Below are 22,220 nucleotides of genomic sequence, written 5' to 3'. Positions count from 1 at the left end.
CCAGCCAAATATAACGCAATCACACTATTACGTTTGAATTCCATCACAGAAAAAAAAAATTCAACAAAAATGAGACGCAAATGCTTTTGATGGCTTATAAACAATATATTGAACTGTCATTAGAACAATTTTGACGTTGATGTCATAAGTTGTTTTACAGATACAAGCAGTGCGAAGTTGGTAACATTTCATATCGCTCATCCTGTATTTTGCAATTCGTTGTCTAATGTTCACAGAGGTTTCTAACCCAGTGTAAAAAGACGCTCAGCCCTAAGTGAACACGACTATACTCGGAGCAAGAGATGACTGTCTGAAGTAACTCTGTGCATAATCAGTTTTTCCACGGAGTGTTGCTCTCAGAGTAATACTTTATAAAACCCTCGCCTGAAGATGCTGTTATCAAGAAGGTCATTAGGAGGTTTTTCGGGTAACCATAATGAATAACACTTTAGTGAGTTATTTGGATTATCTGACACACAAAATTTAAAAAAAGAAACTTTGGATATTTTTGATATTATCGTCTGATACTTTTTAATATTTTTAATGTTAGAGGTTTTTGGGTGTCCTAGATCTGATGAGAATGCGAACAGGAAGCTTCAAAAAATAGAAAAACCGCGGATTCCTTGATTTGTAAGGCATCATTAAAATGCTCAGCAGAATATGGAAGAAAAACTCTGCCAAATATTTAACAATTGATACTATTCCTGGGGGTTGGACTTCGACTGCATCTTTTAAGTTCCTTTCGTAACGTAATCTTAAAGTCTTTGAGGTCGGGAGCAGGATGTCTCGTTTAACAATCATAGAACAATTTAATAATTTATTTAGAAAAATGAACTCCGATCCATTTTTTTACACCTTACCATTTAGTAATAAACTGAATATAATATAATGTCAATATCCCAAGCTTTTTGCCAACGTTGCCAACTAACAATTTTCCCAAAATTCTGTTCGGAGGGCTTACAAATGGCAACAGCATGAATTCTGTTCCGATAATTTTTGCACTGCAATGTCATCAATAGAAAAATAGAGCATAAAGAATATGGTAATATTGAATCAAATATTTATATAAGCTAAGTGTCTTGTGTTTACACTAAAAGAAAATTAAAGCCCAACTTAACAACTTAACAAATTATTTATTTTTAATACTAACAAACAAAAACTTGAAACTCATACTAATCCAGCATCCGTCCCAAACTCAACTGCCAACTCATCGATATTTATGTCGGATCTAAACGGGTGGACGAAGTTTGGGCAAGTTGTATTAATCCGCTATCGAAATACGCGCATTCACTTAAAAGTAAGCATGGCGACGCGCTTTTTTTATACTTGCGTCGTATTTATTTTTTTAAGTTCATAAGTAAATTTTCTTCGTTTCTAACAGAGTTTTCACGTTTTTGAAAGTTATCGTTATATAGAAGATGGGCGTGGTTATTGAATAATTTCGCCTACTTTCAATGCCACTATCTTGGGTAAAGAGTAATACTGGTTCTTCAATAAGTTTTGCGGTTCGATAAGAAAAACACAATTTTATGATTCGAGTTCCATCCCTGAAGTGAGAATCTAGAAGGGTTGCAAAATACGTTTCCACAGCTGTTATGACGGATGGAAGGCGATAGAGGCCAAATCTGTTGAATACCGTGGAACTTCAACAATTCGAACTTTAGTTCATGGATTTTAGCCATTGTCAAAATGCTCTTGTGACACGCTGCATTGTTTTTATGAAAAATAATTTTTTTTTTTTGCAAACTGTGTCCTTTTACAATTATTATGCCCTTCAGCTGCTCTAAAAGATTACAATAATATTCAAAATTATTTGTGCAACCATTTTGCAAGAAACCCACACAACATTCGTATCTTAAAAAACTGGCACCTGCTTTTGGACGTCTTTGACGTGGTTTGGCTTCAAAGATTGTACGACGTTCAAATTCAGCAACCCATCTTTCTACCGCACTAATTGATAGCAAAAAGTCCTTATGCACTTTCAACATTCGTTCATAAATTTCCTTTGTTTTTAAACCTTAAAAAAATAAAAATTCACTCAGTGCACGATACCTGACTTTTGCTTTTGTAGAAAATACTGCGACACGTCGATACTAAATGGCTTGTAAACGAAGAACGAATTTACAGATTCAAATGAATCTTCACTTACGTTCATATAAAGAGTGTACCAACATTACAGGTAGGTACACAAAAAACATTTAGGCTAGTGGCAATGTACTCTCTTATCGAACCGCAAAACTTATTGAAGAACCTAGTATGTGTATCAAGTTTCATTGAAATATATTAATTTTTACTCGAATTATAGTGGGCAGAGACAGGTATGGCTGAATCGACTCCTCTCAATGTTCTGAGCATATTGGTATTGGTATATATGTATATATTTATCTCGATTTCCTTAAGTCACCTGTCACCCAACCGCCAAGACACGTTTCAAATTCACTCACATACACACAAGTTGTTAAACATGCTCTAGAACCTCAGCCGAAAGGTGATAAATGATCGCGCTTCTCTGCTCAAATCACACGATATAGATATTCTCCTGATCTCTGAAACTCACTTTAAAGATAGCACTTTATTTTGAATCCCAAATTACAACCACACAATGCACCCCGACGAAAAAGCACATGCCGGCTCTGCTATTCTCTAGATGCATTACATCACTCTCTTTTTACACAATCCCATCAGTATATAGCCCACCATGCTATCAGTACAGAGGAGTATGAAAAATTCTTTAAAACCCTTGGAAATAGGTTTCAAGCTGGAGGAGACTATGATGCCAAACACACCCATTGGGGGTCCTGTCTCTCTACCTCAAAAGGTCGCAAACTATTGGCAGGCATCGCGAAATTGAATCTCACCACAGCTTCCTCAGGCTCTCCAACGTATTGGCCCACTGATAATAAAATAATAATAAAATATAATAATAAAAGCAATAATATACTAGATCTCGTCGACTTTTGTGTAGCGAAAGGTATTCCAGCCAGTGAAATAACCTGCAGCTCGTGTTATGAACTATCCTCCGATCACTCTCCCGCATTTGTCACACTAAATAAAGATTCAGCGGAATCACTTGCCCACTGTTGTCTCCACAACAGTAAAACCGTTCGGCCGTATTTTCGAGCCCTTATTACTTCAACCATTAACTTAAAATACCCACTCAAGAGCAATGAAGACATTATAACTGCTGTCAGGCATTTCATTAATTGTGTCCAATATGCGACATGGAGCTCCACACCATGTCTCACCAAGCCACACCACACACCCATGAAGTAAAAGAAAAGCTGAAGGAAAAACGAGAGGCAAGAAAATCATGGCAAGAAGCAGATATCATGAGGACAAGGAAACACTTCCCTCACTCCTCACTGACAAGAACTCAAAGAACTCCTTAAAAAATAATACAACTCTCAGCTCCAAAACTATCTCAGCAAATTTTATGCAACCCCTGCCACTGACCACTCTCTATGCAAGGTAAAAAAATTCCAACTCTCAGACTCTCCAAGCGCTACTCAAAAAGTAAAAGATACCCTAGAACAACCGCACCAGATCGTCATAAAAATGAAGTTAAAAAAGTGATAAAAAACATAAAAAAGAAGGCGCCTGGATATGACCTCATAAACAAACAACTCCCAGAAGAAGGGGTCACTTCCCACATATACACATATACAATTATATTACATTATTTGGTTTTATTCCATCACAATGGTAAGTAGCTCAAGTAAAAATGATCCTCAAACCAGGAAAAAGCCCTGAACAAGTCGAATCATATCGTCCCATACCCATCTAAGTCATTGCCTCTGAAGTAATGGAATCCATTTTCCTCGAAAGAATGATGCCCATAATTGAAGAACGAAATATAATCCCGAATCACCAATTCGATTTCAGGAAAAAACACAGTACCATCGAACAAGTCCATAGACTCATGACTAGCATATACAAAGCATTTGAATAAGAAAAATATTTCCCAGCGGCATTTCTTGATATATCTCAAGCCGTTGATCGCTTTTGGAATGATGGCTTACTCTATAAAATAAAAGACACTCTTATAATAAATTATAACATATTTATTAAGTCCTACCTCGAAAATCGATATTTATTTGTCAAACAAGTCGAGAAACTGTCTGAGTTTCTCTCGAAAGTAAGCTGCCACTTCACTCAGCTATCTTGAAACCGATCTGGACATATGCCATTCTTCAAATATATACTTCAAAGATTCCGGTCAGAAACCCTCAGAAGGATCTCAAACGCCCCTTATTATATCACAAATGCACAAATTCATCGTGATCTTAAACTACCTACAATAACTGAAAAAGGCCACAGTAGCCATAGCTAGAAGCTTATTGTATTTTATAGTCAACTGTAAATACAATTGCCAATAAAAAAAAAATAATAAAAAAAAATACGAAAATATGCCACATCACACAACACACGACTACAATCGTACTCAAACCCTCTTATCACAAGAATAATTCTTCTTCTTCTTAACCACACACCAAGTTAAGCCAAGTCCTTCTCCACCTGAACTTTTCAAAGCAGACAATGCCTTCATCTTCCTCTACTACCAGCAGCTGGTACCACATAAAATACTTTCAAAGCCGGAGCGTTTGTATCCATTCGGACGACATGACCCAGCCAACGTTGCTGCTGGATCTTTATTCGCTGCGGTATGTCTATGGTTTTGTTCTTACAGGAAAACGCCCCGGTCTTGAAACCTTCTGTAAGCTGCCGAACTTTCTGGTAGATTTTCGGGCGTTGTTCGTTTTGGCCAGTATCTCAAGCTCCTCGCGCTCACGTATTTCGGCCTCTCGTTTCTTCTGTCGGATAATACGTCACTCTTCCTCCCTTAGCTCTCGGCAGCGATCCCACATGGCTCGCGTTGCGGCCGATCGCAGCGTGGCTCTATAGGCTGCATCTTTTCTTTTTGCGGCAGCACGACATTCCTCGTCGTACCAACTGTTCTTTCGGACTTGCCGGAATCCGATTTCTTCTTCGGCGCCAGTAAGTAGAGAACGAGAAATGTGCCTCCATTGCTCGTGCATGCCAGTTTGTTGGGCAGTACTCTCTGAGAGCAGAAGTGGAGTCGAGTGGCGAATCTTTTAGCTGCATGTTGTGATTGCAGTTTTTCGATGTCGAACATTCTTGCGTTGTTAGATCAACGCTTTTTGCTGCACAGAGGCGTGAACGTAGTTCGGCTGCAACAAGGTAATGGTCCGAGTCGACGTTGGGTCCTCGGATCGTGCGTACATCTAATACACTAGAAGCGTGTCTTCCATCTATCACAACATGATTGATCTGGTTTCGCGTTTTCCGATCAGGAGTCAGCCAGGTAGCTTGGTGGATCTTTTTATGCTGGAATCTGGTGCTGCAGACTACGATGTTTCGGGCCCCGGCGAAGTCAATCAGCCTCTGTCCATTACCGGATGTTTGGTTATGCAGGCTGAAGTTTCCAACTATAGGACCAAAAATTCTCTTCTTGCCCATCCTGGCGTTGAAGTCGCCAAGCACGATTTTTATGTCGTGCGGAGGCATCGCTCATAGGAACGTTCCAAGCGCTCATAGAAGGAATCTGTGGTCGCATCGTCCTTCTCTTCCATCGCGGCGTGTGCGCAAATGATGGAGATGTTAAAAAATCGCGCTTTAATGCGGATTATTGCGAGACGCTCGTTCACCAAAGTGAACGACATTACTTGGCGACAAAGTCTCTCTCCCACAACAAATCTGACACCAAATTTGCGCTCCTTTATATGGCAGCTGTATTAGACGTCGCAAAGTCCTAAGTTTATCTTGCCTTGTCCCGTCCATCTTGAATGGCAGTGAAGTAAGCCTTTACTCTCACGAGGACATCAGCCAGTCAGTTAAAAGCACTTTCCCCATTAAGGGACTGGACATTCCAGGTGCATGGTCTCATATCGTAGTCCTTAGTTTAGTCCTTAGTTCATTTGCAGGGGTCGTCATAAGTGTAGGGAGTTCTGATCCGAGGCTTTGTTTGTGTTTTCATATGAAAATAAATTAGTCTAGATTATTATTGATCATAAAATTAGTAAATGGTTGCACCAGTGGGTGTGTTCCGTAAATGTTTTTTTTTCTCTTAAATGAATTAAAAAGCTTTAAGTAAAAATATTGCTCAATGTTTAAAAAACAGATCGGAATAAAGAAATGGATCTAATAAAAAAAAATTCTTTAAGCCGCTACATACAATCCTTATGTGAACAAAATTGTACTGTTGAGCAAAATTAAGCGGATATAAAGTGGAAAGGAAACCGGCTGTATTCTACTCTGAACTCGAAATCAGAAGATTTCTTTAGGTGCCATATTGCTTCGAAATCCTAAACGGAAACCTTTATATTGACATTCATTGAGCCATAAAGGTTTGTCTTTCGTACAGAAGTAGTTTAGCGAGTTACTCAATGGTCGAGTTAAGGCTCAGCGGTCGAAAATATTTCTGATGGCACTATGGACTATGGAAGCTCTAGCACAATTCTTAGTAGCAGAATTTTTACAAAAATTCTTAAAAAAATCGAAAATTTTTTTTTAAGAAATCTAAAAAATTTAGGAGCTCTAAAAATGTATCGAAAATGATCTACTATTTTCTGTTTATTAGATACATTTGATAACACTTCAGCCCCTTTTGTTTGCTGGGTGTAAAATTACATATTAAAAAACTTTACAGTGGAATGAGTACACAAAATGTACAATGATTTCTTCAAATATACATCCATTTTTGCATTCACATATGTGGGTATACGAGTAAAAGTATTTCTTCATGTGGGTTTATATTCATTGCGATGAGTAGAAAGTTTTATTAGATTTGTATTTTAGTTTCAACATGAAATGATAGTAGCAGAAGAAGTGACAATAGCGCAATACTTATTTCCTTCCTCAACACTAAAATTATACTAAAACCCTTGCTCAGCCATTCTGCACACAATCTCCGTATTTTATACAACAACATTTCAGCCGTCACTTTGAAATAAGACTGGAGACTGTAAGTGGCATACCGTATATGAATCTACAGTTCCAATACACTCAAATTTTTTTTCTTTGCATTCTCTCTTTTTTGCGCTGACCAAATTTCACAAGATTTTCGTTAGTGTAAATTCCCATTTAAGTACGAGTACGAGTACGCTTGCCGAAATCACTTCAATTGCTGTCAGGGGTAATAAAAGTGAGCACTGCATACCTTTGAGATTTTCACCGACAACCATAAAAGCAATAAAATAAGTTGCAGAGTAAGTGTAAAACCAAGTTTGAATGCGCTTTGAAACCACTTTACATACGCATGCGCATACTATGGTACATGTATGTATATGTAAGGATATGTGTATAAGGTGCGAACTATGGAGTAAGTTTAAATGCACGAATGCATGTCTGCCTTAGTATTTGTGTGCACGTAACCACTTACCGTAATAACCGGACATGTCCATTGGCACCACCTGTATGAGGCGATAACTTTTTATTAGTTCGTGTAGAAATCGCTGCGCCAAGTAAAATAGCAGCACTAGATGCGGATTATCAGTGAGCACACCTTCGCTGACAGCGCTGTAAAGAAATAAAAGAAAGGAGGAAGAGTAGTGAATACAAGAAATCATTGTGATAAGTTAAACGCAAGTTGAAAATAAAATGATATGTTCTATATTGGTTGGGGTATTTCAGCTGCGAATGCTGATTCTGGAGAAAAATCGCTTAGGTAGGTACGTAGTGCATGGATGCCTACATTGTCATGACATTCAAAATGGCGTAAGAAATGATAATATTTTACACATTCGATGCCTTTGCACTCGACTTGAAATTTCATTAGAAGCGAACGCATTTGTGCAAGTAAGCACATCGAGATGCAATGAACGAATATGTAATTTTTAGTTGAAAATTTAATAGTGCCGTTATATGCTATTCGGTATACTTGCACTTAGAATCATTTTCTCAAGTGCGCATTTAAATTTATATGCTCGATAAACATATTTTCGTTTTCTGGATTGTCTGTTAGGCTCTTATGCTGCGTCATTTCAAATGACCGATACTTATTCCGTATAGAAGAACCCCAGCAACGTTAGTATAAACATTTTTCACAGATCAACGCGAGTTCACTATTTTGAACTTGTATTTTTATACCAAAATTCAAAGGCCTATAAAACTGAATACTCGAAAATATTCTAAAATTTTTGAATTAGAAAGTCTGCAATTTTCTTTAAAATACTGTGAATTTTGTTTTAATTTGAACAAAGTTTAAAACTTTGGTTTATATGATTTTTGTGGAAGAATGAACTATTTTTTCATGAAACAATTATTGAAATAATTTTTTTGAAAATTTAACCGGTCCAAAATTTTTATTTATTTATATAGCATCTTGATCGTAGTACATCGTAGTACATTTGTCTTCCTGGCTGAGTGCTTGGACAATCCCCCACAAATCTTATTCTAGCATCTTGATCAAAAATTTCGCGGAATATACTCAGAAAATTCAAAATAAAAGCTTATTTCTCAAAAGTGATATTATCGCCTTCAAAGTACTCCCCATCAACTGTAAGCCACTTATGACTGCGTTTGATGCAGCTCTCGAAACATTTCTGGTACTCCATTTTCGGTGTAGCCATCTTGGATTTCTCCATTACTTCCTTTTGGCTGTTAAAACCACATCCCTGTAGGGCTTTTGGCTCGATTAAGAATTTTTTTTGGAAAGATAACACGGTGTGACAAAAAAAAAAAAATTAAATATACTTTTATGGAGACCTAGCACGATTTGTGGCCATAGAAAAACTAAAAAAAATGGTATAGGAGAAATTTCCAATACACCCCCAAAATCTCATTTTATGGCCATAAAACCGTTTTTCAGTAAGTTGATGTGAACAATCCCTCCTAACTTCGCCAATTTCCATCCGATTTCGAACTTGTTTTTTTAGTTCGAAAGAACAAAAACAAGCCTTTTTGACAGTGTGTTGACATTTTTTCTGAAATGACAACTGACGAGACTGTAGGCGGAGGTATTCGGAATTTTTTTATTTTTTCTCTATTTTTTCAACTTTGACATCATTTTTGCGATATTATCCGATATTGAGGATATTTTTTAGTAGACTACTGGTATAGTGAATTTAATTCTGCGTCGAATGAGCTATATTTGACTGTAATTGAATTAAAATTCATAGAGTTGTGCGAGTTGTGCGAGTTTTAAGATTTTATTATTTTTACTAATTTTATAGCAAGTGTCAATATAAACACATCATCAGTACGAAACAGTACAGGTTTAAAATTTTAAAAGATGTCGGGAAAAACTAATCTTCATTTCAAAAATGTTTGCTAGACCTGCTCCGTTTATAAGAGTCATCACAATTTTAGGGATCCTTGTCGGGCCTCAGATTTGAAAACTCATGCGAGATGAGAAATTTACGAGTAAGCTCAGTGCAGTGGAAAGACGGGCATGGGAAAGTTTTAAATCATTGTGTGAGAAGTTCCTTGGAAATAAAAAGAGCTCTGATTATGTTGAAGTCGTCAAAGAGTTTTTGAGTGCGTACGAAAAAATGGAATGCAAGATGCATGTCCATCAAGATACACTTTCTGCACTCACATTTGAATTTTTTCCCGGAAAACCTGGGCCAGATGAGCGATGAACAGGGTCAAAGATTTCACCAGGAGATAGGAGTCATCGAAAAACGTTTTCAAGGGAAGAACTCCATCAACATGCTTGCTGATTACTGCTGGTCCTTGAAACGTAAAACAAGTGATAACTTATAAACGGAGCAGGTCTAGCAAACATTTTTGAAATGAAGATTAGTTTTTCCCAACATCTTTTAAAATTTTAAACCTGTACTGTTTCGTACTGATGATGTGTTTATACTGACACTTCCTATAAAATTAGTAAAAAAAATAAAATCTTAAAACTCGCACAACTTGCACAACTCTATGAATTTTAATTCAATTACAGTCAAATATAGCTCATTCGACGCAGAATTAAATTCACTATAACAGTAGTCTACTAAAAATATCCTCAATATCGGATAATATCGCAAAAATGATGTCAAAGTTGAAAAAATAGAGAAAAAATAAAAAAATTCCGAATACCTCCGTCTACAGTCTCGTCAGTTGTCATTTCAGAAAAAATGTCAACACACTGTCAAAAAGGCTTGTTTTTGTTCTTTAGAACTAAAAAAACAAATTCGAAATCGGATGGAAATTGGCGAAGTTAGGAGGGATTGTTCACATCAACCTACTGAAAAACGGTTTTATGGCCATAAAATGCGATTTTGGGGGTGTATTGGAAATTTCTCCTATACCATGTTTCTTAGTTTTACTATACCTACAAGTTGTACTAGGTCTCTATAAAAGTATAATTTCACTGTCGCACAGTGTAATTCATGTAAATTTATTTATTCAATTAGTATACTGTAAGCTCATATTTCAAAAATATTTTCAAAAATTTTCACAAGAAAATATACAAAATTGAGCCGTTGACAGCAGATCCACGCAAACATCTCGAAAAAAAGGCAATTTGCCGTGGACAGTTTTTCTCAGCATTGGATCATCTGAAATCAAAAAATCAAAGAGTTTTCATTAGGTAATCAATTGTCCGAGGTAAACCTGTCGAGTTTTTATTAAAAAAAATTTGTTTTCAATTTTTTTTAACATTTGAAGTAGAAGTGCTATTTTTAGACGATAAATCGCATAATATTGTTTATTGTAAAATAAATAAAAATTGAAAAAAAAACCTCCCAGGGTTATTTCGGTAATTATGTAGAGAAAGTGTGTACAAAATTTCAAGAAGATCGGTCGAGTAGATTCAGAGAAAAAGTGTCCACCGACTTGAAAAACGTCGTTTTCCAGAAAATGTGTCAATGGTGTTCGACCATAGCAGGTAGCCGAGTCGGAGCGGCCAACGGTTATAATGCTCTAACTTTGTGAGTTTTGCACCGATTGACTTAAAATTTGGACACAACATTCTTGAGATTATGTACATTCATTTTCTCAAATAAACCAAAATCGATTTTTTTTTACCCTAAAAACCCTACCCCCCAAAATCTCATTTAGTCATATCAGGAGAATTCAATGGCGATTGAATAGCATTCGTTTCATTCTTGGACAAAAATTCAGGAATTTAGAGCAAAAGCCTCGGGCTGTTTTTCCACAAATCCCTTATTTTGCTTGACGAATTGCTTCACGGTAGCAACTCATAACGCCTAAATAATAGTATTTATTAACTAAAAAATTCGTTTTTAACTAAAAACTAAAAAGATTCGTTTTTGACTAAAATTAACTAAAAAATACCGTTTTAATCTGTAAAACCGTGGCCATTACTTCCTTTTTTGACTGATTCATTCGGAGCTCGCCATTCACTCGCTTAATGTCTGGGTGGTGTGTCGTACTCATTCATAAGCTCAGGTGTCGTCTCTAGTAATGATACGTTTGATGAACGTTTGGTCGGATTAAGCCTTGGAAATCTTTTTGTTTTTTTTTTTTTTGTGATATCATCACGGTCCATTTTTGACATGAAATTCAAGTCCTTTGGACCAACCATCAACTTTACAGTAACAGGTCGCAAACTCAAATCATTAAATATAATATCCTGAATGGATCCATAAGCAATGTTTAAGTCCTCTGCCATATCTCTGATGCTTAATTTGCAGTTATTGATTAACTTTTCTTTCACTTTAATGATGTTTTCATCAGTTTTCGATTTCAATGGCCTGCCACTACGTTCATCATCCTCGATGGACTCACGATTTCTTCTAAAGCGTTCAATGTATTTTTATTACAAAATCGTTGTTGCAAATTCAGAACCATATTTAAATCTTCAAAAAATTGAAAACACGTGCAGGGGTAGAATTACTCAAGATGGCGTAACTTTTATCAATGTCAAGCAATGGCGATGCTATTTTGGAAGGAATTACAGTTTTGGTTACCTAGCAAAAAAAAAAGAACTCAAAATACAATATATGACTTAAAGCGACACTTGGCGGTTGTTCCGGGAACTTTCCAATCAAGGCGGAATACTCATATATAATTGGCTTTTACACCCTTTTGTTAGCGGCTTGGCCAATTCCTCTTCTTACTTTTATATTAACGAATTATGGTCATTTTTTTTGTTCCTTATTTAGTTTGAATAACTTTTTTATGAAAACATAGTTAATTTCCTATAAAAACCATATAAGGGGGGATTCCCATTTCAAACGCCGAAAAATACGGGTTTTTTACGAATTTTTATTGGGAAAACTATCAGTTGAATCTTTTGGAAAATTTACAGCCATATTTATTATGCATTATATAAAATCAACTTAAATTTTTGGTCGATTTTCTGGAAAATTGTGGCTTTGACAACGCTCGAGGTGAATTTTCTATGAAAATTCCTGGTCGCTGGCCGCCACGATAACTCAGCTCCAGATTGTCTGAAAGGAAAAATTCAAATAGCATTTTACTCCTTATGAATATAGTTTCAGTATGAGCTATTAAAAAAAAAAATTTTCGAAAATTATTGTAATATAACTGCGATGGTTGAAAGACAAAGTTTGTTTTTTCGCACATTTTTTCCTCGGATTTTTATTTATAAAAAAAAAATTATACATGTATCTTATTTTCCGTAGTTTATGATAGAGACTGATATTATTTCGAGATTCGTGTCAAATTTGACAGCAATCGACCGAATAGTTCTCGAGATATCATGGCGGCCATATAGAAAAATGCTGTTTTGAGAAAAACGCATTCAAATATTTATATGAAAAAAGGTATATCACAGCATTTTCGTGTTAATCAGCTATTCCAGGACCATACAGTACTCCCTCTTCCTCTTCAAAAAGTTGATTTTGTACCATTTGCTGACCCCGACGTAAAATTCGAGCTTCTTTCGTTGCATTAAGGCTCGGCTATTGCTCGCGCGCTTTCTCAGTATCATGGAGCGCGCCGAGTTCATTGATCACGCATAACTTCGTCAATTTAACGAATTTTGTCATGCAATTTTTCACAGAGTTCTTTGAAAGTGTAATAAACAAGAATCGGTAAAAAAAATCAATTTTTTAAGCCGGGGAATGGGAATCCCCCTAAATTCAAGTTTCAGGCTTTGAGTAACTCTAAAAAAAGATCGTTCGAAAGTCTCAATCGAAGTCTAGAAAATATTTACATTTTGTTTTTCTTTTCTTTGGTAGAGTAGTGATTATGTTTTAACTAATTATTTCTCCTTTTTTGTCTGTTTTTCGTTATAGAATCTGTTGGTATTGGAACAAGGCATAAGAATTTAGTGGCAAGGTCTGCTTACCCATCCACTACTCCGATATGCCTGGAAATACACAAAATTTAAAACATAGTCTGGCGATTTATTAAACTGTTTATGAACTTTCTTGTAGTCATGCATTTATTTATTTAATAATTCGGATTTTAAAACAGAGAGGTTGTCATTAAAATTCAAAGGTGTCTGATAATTCTTAGCGCTACTTCAGCAGTAGATATCGAAGTCAGGTTGCGAAATCGATTTAACACTAACATTATGCTGTCTTCTTTCTATACAACTTCATCTTGGAAAATAAGAAAAAGTCAGTTCTCTTCGACCATATCGAGACCTTAGAATAGACGCACCAACTTTGGAATGCCTTTTCACGCGAAACAATGGACGGAGAAAGGGCCCGTGAATTGACGTGCTGTGAAAAAAGTATCAGGAATTGTTCAATAAAACGCAAAATAATTGCTTAATTATCAATACTTATTTTGTCGCCTTCAAAATATGCGCCTTTTGAACGAATGAAATGTGCCAACGATTAGTCCAATCATCAAAACACATTTTAAACGCGTTTGAAGAGATCTTCTTCAGCTCCTTCAGCGAATTCTCCTTAATGAACTCAAAGCAGCGTCCAAGGAGTTTCAGTTTTAGGAAAAGGAAAAATATACAGGGGGTTAAATCTGGTGAATACGGTGGTTGTTCGAGTTTTTGATCAAAAAAGTGTTCACAATATGATCTTTGTGAGACGATGCGTTCTCATGGTGTAAGATCCATGAGTTTTATTCCACGACTTAAGCCATTTCGTACGCACATTCTTTCTCAAACGCCGCATAACTTCCCAATAATATTCTTTATTTACCGTAGAACGATTTGGAACGAATTAACGAATTCCGAGTGCACTACACCATCATAATCAAAGAAAACGAGTAGCATGACGTTCACTTTTGACCGACTTTGACGTGGTGTTTTGGGTTTTCGCTCATGTGGATAGCGCCATTCAGCCGCCTGTTTACTGGTTTGCATGTCAAACTCATATACCCACGTCTGATCACCTGTTATGATGCTCTGGATAAACGTTGGATCCGAATTCCTTTGCTGAAGCAGCCACGCGTCTCATGACCAATTTATGGGGTAAAATGTTGCGAATTGATTCATGAAACACGCTAAGATCACAAACTACCTCCTTCAAACTTAAATGATGGTTTTCCAGCACCATTTCCTTGACTTTGTCGACGTTTTCATCCATTGAAGACGTTAATGGGCGACCAGATCGGGGCAAATCTCCGACGACTTCTCGGCCCTCTGCAAAAGCCTTATACTACTCGTAGACCCGTGTTTTAATAAAGCACACTCGCCATAGGCTTTCTGTAACATTTTCAAGTATTCGGCACACTAAGTCCCGTTCAAAAAACACAAAATTTAAGACAAATTCTTTGTTCGATATTTTTATCCATAGTAAAAATCGCAGACAACACCTGCGATTGTCTGATATAATTAAATGCAAAAACAAGCTAATTGACAGATCACGCTGAAACTCTGCGACACTATAGAGCGCAGTTTTACAAGCATTCCAGCAAAACAAATTTTAAGATATGTGTAACGCGCGCTTTTTAAATGAACAATTCCCGATATCTGTTTTTTACAGAATGTATAAGTAACTATCCAGTATCTGTATCTCCTGTAGGAATATATAGCGTCAGTCAGTCAGTCTCGGAGTCATACTCAAATATCCATGTCTTATCTCCATTACAGACAACCCGACTCAGTCTGACAATCACTGATGTCGCTACATATACAGGGTGGGCCATATAGCGTTTGCTTTTTGAACCACATAAAGGCTGGCAAAAAAGTCTTGCGGTATTTTTATTGAATTTTCAATTGTTCATAAAATTGGTTATAATAATGCGATTTAAGTAAAATATGCGCCGTTTTGTTCGATGACGAGTTTCCAACGAGATGCCAACTTCATAATGCCCGTCTTATAGAAGCTCACTTCCCTATTGTCAAAAAACTCGGAGAGTCAATTTTCACAGGACTCTCTTGAGGACAACTTCCGACTACCAAGCTCGTTCGCCATGGACAGAAATAGGTGGTAATCACTTGGTGCGAGATCCGGACTATACGGTGGATGCAAAAGAACCTCCCATCCGAGCTCCCGGAGCTTCTGGCGCGTCACCAAAGATGTGTGTGCTCTGGCGTTGTCCTGATGGAAGACAATTCGGCCTCTGTCAATCCGTCAATCCGGGCTTGGCCACCGTCTGGGCAGCTTCACCGATTTTCGACCACGACCGTTTGCGCTTCACGTTGTCGTAAGTCACCCACTTTTCATCGCCAGTCACCATCCGCTTCAAAAACGGGTCGATTTTGTTGCGATTCAGAAGCGATTCGCATGCATCCATACAGGCAAAAATGTTTTTTTGCGTCAAGTCGTGTGGCACCCATACATCGAGCTTCTTTTTGAATCCAAGCTTCTTCAAATAGTTTATAACGGTTTGACGACTCATGCCCAGCTCTTGGCCGATGCTACGGCTGCTACTATGCCGGTCTCTTTCGATCAATTCAGCGATTTTATCGCAATTTTCGACGACAGGCCTTCCGGACCGTGGCGCATCTTCGATCACCTCTGCACCATAACGAAAACGTTGAAACCATCGTTGTGCGGTGGAAATGGAAACTGTATCGGGTCCATAAACTGCACAAATTTTATTGGCAGCATGAGATGCATTTTTGCCTTTATCGTAGTAGTACTGTAAAATATGCCGTATTTTCTCTTTATTTTGCTCCATGTTTACGACGCTATAACTCACGAACGACTAAAAGCAAACAACAATTAATGAAACACGTGTTAGCACGTGAACCGATGCGACGAATACAACTAGAACTACGCGCTTGCAAAGACAAGCTTGCGGAAATACCGCAAGACTTTTTTGCCAACCTTTATTTTTTTGAGAATGGTAACACAAATGGCACACATGTGTTAATAATTTACTTAAAGGCTTGACATTTACGAAATGGGACGCTATACGCCTGAACAAAATTGGGAATTATTGAAAACCTATTTCCAAAGTGGTGAGTCTTCTTCTTCTTTAGCGGTTACAGTAAATGGCGAGCGTTACCGTGACATGCTCAATGAGTTTTTGTTTCCAGAAATTGAAGAGGATGACATGGACGACATTTGATTTCAACAGGACGGTGCAACTTGTCACACTGCCAAAGTTACACACGAACTTTTGGCTACCGTTTTTCAAAACCGAATAATCAGCCGAAATTCCGATATCAATTGGCCGCCTCGAAGCTGTGATTTAAGCCCATTGGACTATTTTTTGTGGGGAGCCGTTAAGGACAAATGCTATGCGAACCATCCAGAGACGATTGATGTTTTAAAACCCGAGATCGAAGCTGCCATTCATGAAATTGGAGCCCAAACAATCGAAAGTGTGCTTAAAAATTGGGTTGATCGAATGGCCTACTGTAAAGCCAGTCGTGGCAGTCATTTGAATGATATAATTTTTCATTCATAAATGACAATGTTCAATCTTCAAAATAAAAAAAAAAAAGTTTGCAAAAATATTGATTAGTTTTTTTTTTTATAGCCGATTCAAAAAGAAAATTTTACATGGCCCACCCGTATGCCACACCCTCGTGTTCGTCTTGGTCATAGAGGAATTAAGAACTCGCATCTACTTGAAGGCCCTGGACCCAGCCTCTATACGTTTTTTAGCTGCCGCATTAGCAAAGGCATCCTGTCCGAATTTGAAGTCTGCTTTCATGAGGTATAACTATACTAGCTTGCGGCGAGTCTTGTTCGATAGCTTTTTTATTGCTTTCATATTCGACTTTTCGTCTAACGAGTAGAGTCGAACATAGCGTGCGGAGAAATTGCCAAACGGAGGCGGCTATTGTCTTTTAAAATTAGCCAGGGAGATGTTCTTCTCAGCTCAATTTGATATAAAAATTTAATTACAGATTTTTGCCAAAAACGAAAATTGGCTGTATACCGCTAAGAAATAAACAAATATTTAACTCGCACCACTATCCTTTAAAAATCAGTGCAATCGCAAATAACTTTATACAATACATTCTTTTTTATTGCAACAAAAATCCTCCGCTGAATTACCTTCATATTATGTTTACTTGAAACGCAATAAAAAAAACGTTAAATCCATGTTCTACTCAATTCCTCGCTGTTACGAGGAAACGGGGAAAATTCTCGTAGGTTCATGAATTTCCACTGTAATGATACCGTTAACCCAAGTAATTACTAATTAACTGTACACGTAGCAGACCACTTCAGCTTTTATATCGACTAGCTAAACTTTCAGCACCAGCGAAATCTGTAACAAAATTGTTGGCCTTGAGAGATTTGTCCAATTTCACCTGTTAAGCGGCGCCGCAAACAAATTTCAAGACAGCTTGGCAGACTAAGCGCGTTGATTTCATTTCAGTTGCTACAAAAAATAGTAACATAAAAGCAGTGAGTGTTAAGAAAAAGTGTAAGGAGGATGTTCTGTGTGTGAGTGCATCTGTGCGCGGTTTGGCAATTTGTATGCCACACTGGGGGCGCAAACGCCGATGGGATAACCGGGAACTACAGCAGCAAGGACCAGAAAAAACTGAAGAAAATAGAGGGTAGGTAATGGAAATCAGAGGAAGAAATCGGTCAGTGATCCAATAAAACATTAATGTCCTTTTTATGTATGCAGTACGCAATCTGCATGTGCGAACACACACACACATACTGATTCCATATAAAAAAGTAAAAAATAAAAAATACCGTATGTCCCATATGTATTCGTACAGCATTGTATAAATTACGTGTGCTTGTAATTTCGCAACTTTTGATTGCTTTACGAGCGAGATTATTAATATGTTATTGGATAGCAAATGAACAGCGTTGTATTTTTCTTGGCAGTTGGCGAAATGAATAAGACTTTTTTCAGTGAGTGGGAAATTGTTTGATTTTTCCATTTTTTTTTCGTTTTCTGTGTTCTTTAATTTCCTTCCACCTCCACAGAAATAAGCAGCTCTTGAGTTTTGTAAAATTGAATTTCTGTTGGCAGGCGAAGGTCGTTCAAAGAGTGTTTGAAGAGTTGTTTACAAATTGTATTCATTTTTCCTTACATCATTCTTGCTAATTGGCTTTTCCCTGTATTGTTTCTTATTTCGGGTTGTTTTTAATAACGCTTTGTTGTTTTTCTGCGTTAATGAAGCAATCAATTTCGCTGTTCACTTTCGCTTCACCTTTAACTTTGTAATGTTTGATGCACTAAATGTCGTATTGCAATAGTAAATTATATTGGCATTTGAAAACAAAAAAACAAACAAAAAAGTGTTGCCCAGAAACGCTGAGTAAGTGTTTTGCATCTAACTAAAAGTAAAATGATTTACAGTCAAAATGATTTAAGGTTCACTTGATCAATTCTAATAGACATGATGCGGCATATTCCTTTTCCTTTCAGCTCTTCTGCGACTCATTCACTTCGTTTAATTTCAATAAGTTACTGCTTTGTTATATACTTTTTAATAGGTTATTATATGTTGGCAACCATGCTGATTTGCCATCATCTGTCAAATCAGTTTTTGTTTTTTTTTGAAGTCAGAGGTGACAAGTCACGATTGAGCAGTACGTGGAAATGATAAATCTTTATTTAAAACATTTAAAATAATTGGTTATTTCGCAAGATTGCGTCATCGGAGCCAGCTTAACTCTTTTGTGAGGATTTCAGAATAAGACACCATCAACCTGCATATATGCACGATGTTGAAATAGTACAGATCATTGCACAACAACTGCCGGATCTATGCAAGAGATTCATTGATTTGTTGGATTTCTCCAATTCGAGTCATCGTACGAAACAGTAGAAAGCATTCGAACGATGCCACACTCCAAATATTGGGTAGTCGAAAAAGTCTTTTCGTATTTCTAATCAAACTTCAACTCATTTTTTTTAATTTTTAATGAACTTTATTAAATCAAATATGTACCATTTTGGTCGACCACCTTTTGCCAAGTTTCTTCTAGAGACATTATTCCATCAGTGTAAAACTTTAGTGGTTTCTCGGTGAAAAACTACGACAAGTACTTTTCACAGGCTTCTCTTGAAGCCAACTTTACTCCATTAAGGGAGTTCTGCATTGACCGAAACAAATGGTAGTCCGATGGTGCAAGGTCAGGGCTATATGGTGGATGCAGCCAAGCTCTCCCAGTTTTTGCCGAGTCATCAAAGAGGTGTGTGGCCTAGCGTTGTCCTGATGGAAGACGACGCCCTTTCTGCTGATCAGTTCTGGTCGTTTTTTTCGATTGCTTGCTTCAATCTCATCAGTTGTTGACAGTAAAGTGTAGAATCAATCGTTCGAGCAGGCTGGAGCAGCTCATAGTGGATGATTCCTTTCCAATCCCACCAAACACACAGCATAACCTTTCGAGGCGTCAATCCTGGCTTTGCGACCATTTGTTGAGCTTCCCCACTCTTGCACCATGATCTTTTTCGCACATTATTGTCGTACGAGTATTTGATCCACTTTTCGTCTCCTGTTACCATTCGCTTCAGAAATGGTTCGATTTCATTTCGTTTCAGCAAAGAATCGCAGATGTTAATTGGTCCATTAAATTTTTCACAGACAATTCATGTGGTACCCAAACATCGAGCTTCTTTTTGTAACCAGCCTTTTTTAAATGATTCAAAACCGTTTGATGATGAATGTTTAGCGCCTTGGCGATGTCATGGCAGCTTATGTGACGGTCCTGGTCAATCTTTTCCATAATTTCATCAACTTTTTCAACGATAGGTTGACCGGAGCGAGGTGAATCTTTCACATCGAAATTTCCAGAATGGAAGCGAGCGAACCATTGTTGTGCTACACGAACTGATACAGCATCGTCTCCGTAAACTTCGCAAATTTCATTGGTGGCTTTCATGGCATTCCTCCCTTTTTTATACAAAAATTTCAAAATATAGCGAATTTCTTCATTATTTTCGCTCATTTTTGAACAGCTATAACTTTTTTTCAACTTCTCCGAATTTAAGTCTTTTTTGGTTAAATGAACCTTTAAATGTCACCTTTCTAACACCATATGATATGACACAATGTCATTGGTAGCGTTGGAGATAGATGACTCCAACGACATCTATTGACAAAATACGAAAAGACTTTTTCGACTACCCAATATAATTTCACAAAAGGTGATTAGCCTTCTAATTTTGTTTGGAATAACTTTTGTACTAAATTGCAGAAAAAATGATTTTCAGTGATGGAAATCTTTATTCTGGCTCCTTCAGCTGTCTTTTTGACAAGTTTTTACGACGCCATTTCCAAATATTATAAATTTTCCGATAGGGTGTTTAATTTTGGGCCACCTTGTATGTGAGACTTTTGAATAAAAAACCTTATTTTATTCCGTTTCGTACTGCCTTATCAGAAATCCACATATCCACGAGATAGGGGAAACTGAACTGGATTTCTATCAAGATTGGGCGTTGATTAATTCCTTTTTTAATCAACTTTGTAATTGACTAAACTTTTAATTTTACATCGCTATTCAATTATTTACAATTAAAACAATTGCAATTAACTTTTTTAATAGTTCTATTAAACAATTAAAAATAATAAGTATTACAAGATTTAGAAATTTGTTACCAGTATTACAAAATTTTAAAATTATTTATTCATAAAAAACCAGTATCATCAATATTTAACAAAGCTCAGAGCAGAGTTTCTTAATTTCTCGTAATTTTCCATCTTCCTCTTGCTTATAAAATTTATAGACTTTATTGCTTCTTTGTTGACAAATGTTTAGTAAATGATCATCATAGAATCGAACGATTAAATTTTTTCGCTATATTTCCTTAAGCTTTTAAAAATAAATATCCCATATTTTTATTATTATTTGAACTCTTATGAAGTATTTTGGCAATTTCTCTTACCACGGAACACGCCCGTTACTCGACAAACTTTTCGGATCGTTTTTCGGATGGTTTTTCAATAAGAGCGGGTAGATGTTGAGATGAAATAAAACAAGCTGTGTGTGAGTTATTGACAAAATTTTTTTTTTATTTGAAAGACGCATATATGCCATTAAGTGTGAAATATGACATCATTCAAATGCCCGCCTCGGCTTCTTACGGTGGAACGGATCCGAGTGGTCCGGCTGAATTTGAGCGATGGCCTGTGTTATATTCACCTTTGGACCATTGGTCGATTGTGGTTTATTTGCATAGACCTGAGACTTCAAGAAACCCCACAGGAAAAAGTCTAGCGGGGTCAAATCGCGTGACCTTGGTGGCCAATTCACATCACCTCTGCGAGAGATAACCTTACCCTCAAATCGTTCATGCAGAATGTCAATCGTGGCGTTTGCTGTGTCGCACGTAGCGCCGTCCTGCTGGAACCACATGTCGTCTAGGTACATATGGTTCAATATGGGCCATAAGAAATTGGTTATCATCGTTATGTAGCGCTCGCTGTTGACGGTGACCGCCTCACCAACGTCGTTATCAAAAAAGTACGAACCAATGACGCCACCGGCCAAAAATCCACACCAAACGGTAACTTTTTGAGAATGCATTATCACCTGGTGAACCTTGTGTGGATTGGTGTCGTCTCATATACGTCAATTTTGTTTGTTAACACAGCCATTCATCCGAAAATGCGTCTCGTCACTAAAGATGATTTTTCGCCTAAAATTGGAGTTCTCTTCCAAACGATTCGAAGCCCAGTCAGCGAACAAACGCGTTGTCTATGGTCATCAACTTTGAAGTCCTGGGTCAGTTGGATCTTGTACGGGTGTAGGCCCAAGTTCCGACGCAAAATTCGCCAAGTTGAAGTCTGCGAAAGGACAAGTTCTTGTGCACGGCGAGGAATAGACTGCCTCGGGTTCTGCTGTACACTTTCACGGATCGCGGCAATGTTCTCAGCTTATCTTGCGTTCCTTGAACGTACGGGTTTTGGCTGATTGTTTACTGACTCGGTCGTCTCAAATTTGGCCACCAAACGTTGAAGAGTCGACTTTGAAGGGCCACCACGTCTACCG

General features: G+C 37.3%; 1 protein-coding gene across 1 annotated transcript in view; it reads right to left on the bottom strand.

Moving 5' to 3' along the window:
* Positions 1-22,220, bottom strand: part of LOC129248067 (uncharacterized) — a 129,669-nt gene that overhangs the window by 12,367 nt on the left and 95,082 nt on the right. The window contains exon 3 of the mRNA XM_054887498.1: positions 7,400-7,536. Within this exon, the coding sequence (XP_054743473.1) occupies positions 7,400-7,536 (137 nt within the window). The remainder of the gene's footprint in view (positions 1-7,399; positions 7,537-22,220) is intronic.

This window comes from Anastrepha obliqua, chromosome 5 (assembly GCF_027943255.1).
Source record: "Anastrepha obliqua isolate idAnaObli1 chromosome 5, idAnaObli1_1.0, whole genome shotgun sequence".
NCBI lineage: Eukaryota > Metazoa > Arthropoda > Insecta > Diptera > Tephritidae > Anastrepha > Anastrepha obliqua.
The sequence above is the reverse complement of the archived record's forward strand: the minus strand, read 5'-3'. Positions and strand labels throughout refer to the sequence as shown.